Source organism: Nematolebias whitei, chromosome 3 (genome assembly GCF_014905685.2).
Source record: "Nematolebias whitei isolate Nwh7 chromosome 3, NemWhi1, whole genome shotgun sequence".
NCBI classification, from domain to species: domain Eukaryota; kingdom Metazoa; phylum Chordata; class Actinopteri; order Cyprinodontiformes; family Rivulidae; genus Nematolebias; species Nematolebias whitei.
The window spans coordinates 27149235-27155472 of record NC_056500.1 but is presented as its reverse complement, the minus strand read 5'-3'; the positions used below and the strand labels follow the sequence as shown (position 1 = coordinate 27155472).

Here is a 6238-nt window from a genome sequence, read left to right as displayed (position 1 = left end):
TAAATCACGGATTGAACCCGCAGGTCCCTCTGAGAAAGGCCAGCGCTGCTTTTCTTTCTATTAATCTGAAATTAAAGCTGCGTTCTGTGAGTTTTCAGATTAAATGCTCCTGGGGGACACTGCTTGGCAACCAGGTGACTTCTAATTTAAAATCAAATGAAAGGTGATCTGATGAAACACGCGTGAGCAGAAAGTTGAAGAATGAGGAGCAGCAGCTGAAGAACAGAACGAAAAGAAATGTTTTATTTTTATTAACGCAGGTGATAAAATGTTAGATTTCCAGATGCAGCTCGCGCACAGTGAGGAGGGGGAGGAGGAGACACCTGATTGGTTCAAATTCGGAGTCCCCTGGCCGCCCCCCCACCTGGAGCGCTTTAAAGGCGCGTGGATGGCAGCCCCCCCGCCCCCACCTCCACAGACAGAGAAGAGCCGCGGACAGAGGAATACTCCCCACAACATGAACACACAGCCGAGGTAGAAGAAGAATCAGAAATAAGAATTAAAAACATCAAAGATGAGCGGCGGACTGTAGACAGGAAGTGACTACAGGGGCTCGTGGAGGACAATCTTCAGCGGACAGAGGTAAGAAAGTTTGCTGGATTCAGTTTAAGACTAACTTTTAGGGTTTCCACGTGCTGTTTGTTTAAAATTAGAAAACAAACAGTGGTCCCCTGAACACATCATATTTATTAAATTATTAATATTGGTTTAGTTTTGTAACAGTGCAACTCAAACTTTTTTGCGTGTAAGATGAGGCTGAATCATGACATATATTTGTGTATTTTATTATTATTATTATTATTTATCCGTGATGTTTAAATCTTGTGAGTTTGTTCCTGCTCTCACCGGGTCCTTAAATTTGAGCCGAGGCTTCCTACAATTTGAACGATTATTTTAGATTTTAAAACCTCACATTTAACCTCAGATCATCATCGATACATTTTTAGGTACAATACAAACGATAGCCCTGATTCCTGAGGCACGCGCGCGCACACGGAGGCCACCTTCCACGCGTCAGGCCTGATAAATTAACAGCCTTGGAGCACATTTGCAGCACGATGAAGGAGAGCGAGCCCAATTGGGAATCCCGCGCGCACATTTCACTGACGACCTGTCACGCGCCTCCGTCATGCCTGCAGGCGTCAGAGCTGGACCCGCCGCAGACCGAGACCAGCGCCCGGTCCCCAGGACAGAATAAATGTTTCATTACAAACTAAACACTATTTCAAATTTTCATTTAAGGTAATGTAATACAACTATATGGAAAAAAAATATACAAGGAATAATAATAATAATAATAATAATAATAATAATAATAATAATAATAATTGCAAGTCATTAAAATGTATTTATTTAAAAGGCACAATTGTACAATTATGATTGTTAAAATATGACCAGTTATTTGACTTTTTTCCCAACAAGCTTTATACAAATACAAATATTCCATAATTATGCTGTTTTAAGCATAAAAATATGATTAACTTTTTCTTTAAAAGCTTCCTTGTCAGTAATTTCAGCAGCTCTTCATTTGTTCGTTTTGTTGTAGTTTCAATAAAAGTGTGTTGGAGGTTTATTTTCTGTTCACGGATTTTTCAAATGAAATAAAATAACATGAATGATTAGATCTAAACACATTTAAAATAATTATGCACATTTCAGTCATTAATTCTGACAGGCAAAATTTAACTTGCTTCTATTTCCCTTTGTCCTGTTTATTATAATAATAATAATAATAATAATAATAATAATAATAATTATTATTATTATTATTATTAATAATATTAATAATAATAATAATAACACATTTTATTTTTGCATGGACCTGTAGAAATGATGTTTGGGAAAGTTGTCCAACACCTAACCCCCTGCCGTCCTCTCTGCAGACAGCAGGCCGGCCATGCAGCACTACGGGGTGAACGGGTATTCTCTCCACGCCATGAACTCTCTGAGCGCCATGTACAACCTGCACCAGCAGGCAGCGCAGCAGGCGCAGCACGCGCCTGACTACAGGCCCTCAGTGCACGCGCTCACGCTGGCAGAGAGGCTGGCTGGTAAGAAACAGATACTCACGTAGCATCCCCTCTGCTTCACCAGCTTCAACTGTTTCATCACCAGGAGGTGACCTTTGACCTGTCCCTTGAATTAAACTGGTCGTGTTCTTTTATTTCTCAACGGTTGTACATTTCAAGACATTATCCTCGAGGCCCGGTATGGTTCCCAGCACCGAAAGCAGAGGCGCAGCCGGACAGCGTTCACTGCTCAGCAGCTGGAGGCTCTGGAGAAAACCTTCCAGAAGACCCACTACCCCGACGTGGTGATGCGAGAACGCCTGGCCATGTGCACCAACCTGCCCGAAGCCCGTGTGCAGGTAAAGAATAATAACTTGGAATGCTCTTCTTATCTGTTAGCCTCTGAGCTGCTCGTCCTGAAGCCCAGAAAGTGGATAAATGTGACAATGTTAGGGTAGAAGACTGTGAGCAGTGTGCACGTGTCGTCTGCAGCTGTTGTAAAGACATCAATCTTTCAGGTTTGGTTCAAGAACCGTCGGGCCAAGTTCCGTAAGAAGCAGCGCAGCCTCCAGAAGGAGCAGCTGCAGAAGCAAAAAGAAGCATCCGGAGCTACCGAGGCCTCTCTCGAGGACTCCAAAACGGACCTCACAACCAGCACCACGGTGGTTCCTGAGGCCCGGACTCCTCCTCCTCCTTCCAGCTCCTCCTCTTGTCACTCGGAGCCGGAGCGGCTGGCTGCCTCTAGGCCCCAGCCTGCTGAGATGAGCGTGGAAGTGAACGTCACCTCTCCAGAGCCGTCGGACAGCGAGTCTGCAGCAGAAGACAACGCCGACAGAGAGGAGGACGACGTGAGTGGGGAGTCCAGGGTGAAACTCGGGGAGGAGACGCCGGGGGAGCGGGCAGCACAAGCAGGGAGCAGCTCTCCATCCTGCAAACCACTCAGTCCCTCGTCAGGTAAAAGAACCTGTTCAATCAATGCAGGTACGTTGTGATCGTGTGCAGTAAAACTAAAGTTCTCGTCCTTCTCTTGGTCAGACTCCCCGTTGGGCTCTCCTGCTCTGGCCTCCTCCAGCAGCGTAACAAGCGGTTTGGCTCAGAGCAACTCCTACGCCTCGTCCCCCCTCAGCCTCTTCCGGCTGCAGGAGCAGTTTCGGCAGCACATGGCAGCCACGAACAACCTCGTCCACTACCCTTCCTTCGACATGAGCGCGCCGTCCTCCCTGCCCTACCTCGGCATGAACATGCCCTCCCCTCTGGGCTCGCTGCCCTGCCAGTCCTACTACCAGAACTTGTCGCAGGCCCAGCAGGTGTGGAGCAGCCCGCTACTGCAGGCGGCTCCAGGTGGCCTCCCCGGGAGCCTCAACAGCAAGACCACCAGCATCGAGAACCTCCGTCTGAGGGCCAAGCAGCATGCGGCCTCGCTGGGGTTGGACACGCTCCCCAACTGATGCTGCTCAGCGGCCATGTTTCACCGTCAGGGCAGAGGCTGAAGTGACACAACTCTAAAAATATATATACCAGATTTCTTCAAAAGACTCCCCGACTTTAACGTGTCCATATGACTGATTTTATCACTGAGATCACTTTACATCCAGTTTGTAAAGTTCAAATCAACATGTTCATAAAAAAAAAACTAACTCACTGAGTGGATTCGGAGGAGCTGCCTCCGTATGGATTTTCAACATTCCTCTCTGCGTCGCCATCATTCAAGGCCTTTTACCGTATAAAAAAATAACACAAAAAATAAAGTTAACGGATAAGCAAACAAAAACCAACCTGAGCTGCAGTTGTAAGTGTTCACCTGTGGATGATGCTTTTTAATGACCTCCATAATGGCATCAGACATGAAGAAGTCTCCGTCTGACTCCTTTCAGCAAACATCTATGATTCTGAAGGTCCTTCTAAAGACAAGCACAGCTGGCAGCAGTACTGAAAGGTCTGAATCAATCTAAAAAAAAAAAAAAAATCTGCTTGTTCCAAGTTTTAAATACCAGTTTAGAGTGGAAGAATCCGTGGCATATTGTAAATATCATCCAGCGTTCACCTCCACAAGCGTTTCAGAGTCTGCTTTTATACAAAATGATTCTAAAAGGGAATATTCAATTTCTTTTATGCCAAGAAACTCCCAACAGAAACAAATCGCAGGGGAAATCTGTGTAAGAGGCCAGCTGACGTCTATTTTCTGAGCTCTTCTCTTGAGCCAGCGGCTTCAGCAGGACGACGCACACTGTATGTACGTGTAGAAACAAATGTGTATTTCTCAGTTGTTTAAAAATATGAGTAATTTATCCGTTCAGTGTAAGAGAATAAATCAAGAATAACTTATCTTCACTGTGTCTTTGCTTCAATTTTCACCCGTTGGACCAGATCACAATTCATCAGTGCGTTACACTGATGGGTGAAAAAACAGTTTTTTCCACATTCTAAAAAAAATGTTAAGGATTAGGTTTAATGTGGATGTGTGTGTGTTCTTACAACTTTGGTTTGAACGCTGATTCAGAGGAAGACCAGGGAAGGTATTTATCAAGCCTGATCACGCAGCAGAACATTTAATCAACGTGTTGGAAAACTGGTAAAAGTTGGCAACGAAGCGGAGAAAAGATGCACCGAATCCAACTTCCTGTCAGCCGGAGTGACGTTAAACAGTTCGGACTGGACCTTTTGTGGTGAGAATTTCCTTCAGTTTCCTACATTTTGACTGAAGACGCCTCGATGATCCATAAATAATTTAGATGCAGGGGGTCCACCGTGCTCAGGGCTGAGGTTTACACACCGCGCAGCAGAGAACCTGCCACTTGTTCACCCGCAGCAGAAGAACTAATCCTACATGAAATGACTGAAGCAGAGTGTCAGGTTCTAAAGAGTCTGCAGATCTCTCCCCCCCGCCACCCCCCCACCCCTGTCAGCCGAGGTTTGGCTGCACCGAAACAGAATGCCTCGCCATAAGAAGATTACTTTTGGTTGGGATATCGATGGATTAAGTAAGAATAGAATGAGATAAAATAGCACTGAAAGAGCTTCTGGAGTCAGCAAAGTTCAGACACCTACGTTTTTTTTTAATTTATCCATAAAAATAATATTTTCTAAACAAGACAAGAAGGATGGGTAGATTAAATATAGGCATAAAACTAAATTAGGGGATGCACTGATCATTTTTATCTGCACCCTTTTGCTAATTCTCCGACATTTTTCTTAAACGTGTGGTCAATTTGTCGTGAACATCTTGGTTCTGTTTGTTAGTGAAGCCCACAGAGTTGTGAGTTAATGGGAACGGTGTGTTAATGTGTGTGTGTGTGTGTCTATGGTAGCTAAGCCGCTGAAGGTTTCCAAGAGCTCTTTGATGTGTATCTGGGCAATGCACTATTAGAGGGATTTTCCTAGTTGACAGCTCAGAGAATGTGTGGAGGAATTGCGATGCCAGCAGGCTAAAAGAATGCTGGAAACAGGATTAGGATCATATTCTGGCAGCTCCTGTCACTTCATCAATGGGCTAAGGTTTCCTCAGTGACAGCCCTCCTTCTCTGCCCAGTTAAAACCTTTAGTGGGACCATAAAAGGGGTGAGAGAGGGTAAAAAACAATGATTGAATAGTGCGCTATGATTTCTGTGTTGCTTTGGGGGCTTTGTGTGGGGAGGTCTGAGGGGCACTGTGTTGATTTGCAGGGAGGGGTTAGTCAAGAGAATAAAAAAGGCGGAGGAGACCTTTAGGAGGTTGAGTAGAAGTGACTGGTGTTTTTTTTTTTTGTAGTTGCTTTTTTAAGTTAAACATTCAAATCCAAATAGAAGAGAACGAGGAGGATTTTACACTGATGCTAGCGGACAGCGACAACAGTTTGGGGATGACGGCATCAGCAGGTGGGAAGGAAGAAAGCAGTTTGGAGACGCTCTGCCTGTCTGTGCCAAGTGAAGCTTCGTGCACCTTGTGATGATGCAGCACTTCAGTGCGTGGGAGGTGTTCACCTGTAGGCTCTTCCAGTTCTCTGATAGTGGTCCGATGTTGTTGATTTGGGTTTAAAAAAATAAAAAAACAGTCAACAATTAAAAAAAATAATCTAATAAAAACTTAACATTTTGATGACACACATCTACTTCTCCATTAATGTCCAAAAATTACAAACCGGATTCAAAAAAAGTTGGGACACTAAACAAATTGTGAATAAAAACTGAATGCAATGATGTGGAGGTGCCAACATCTAATATTTTATTCAGAATAGAACACAAATCACAGAT

General features: G+C 44.4%; 1 protein-coding gene across 1 annotated transcript; it reads left to right on the top strand.

The window, feature by feature from the left end:
• The first annotated feature begins 408 nt into the window (after positions 1-408).
• Positions 409-4328, top strand: LOC119407912 (diencephalon/mesencephalon homeobox protein 1-B). Its single transcript, XM_037674741.1, has 5 exons — positions 409-582; positions 1884-2051; positions 2190-2368; positions 2528-2963; positions 3045-4328. The coding sequence occupies exons 2-5, from the start codon at positions 1898-1900 to the stop codon at positions 3455-3457; spliced, it is 1182 nt and encodes a 393-aa protein (XP_037530669.1). The 5' UTR covers positions 409-582; positions 1884-1897; the 3' UTR covers positions 3458-4328.
• Positions 4329-6238: the final 1910 nt, after the last annotated feature.

Excerpts from the sequence above, each read along its gene's own strand:
- LOC119407912 (XM_037674741.1), top strand. The coding sequence starts at position 1,898 with ATGCAGCACTACGGGGTGAACGGGTATTCTCTCCACGCCATGAACTCT. Across the intron at positions 2,052-2,189 it reads GCTGGCAGAGAGGCTGGCTG|ACATTATCCTCGAGGCCCGG; the intron begins GTAAGAAACAGA and ends GTACATTTCAAG. Across the intron at positions 2,369-2,527 it reads TGCCCGAAGCCCGTGTGCAG|GTTTGGTTCAAGAACCGTCG; the intron begins GTAAAGAATAAT and ends TCAATCTTTCAG.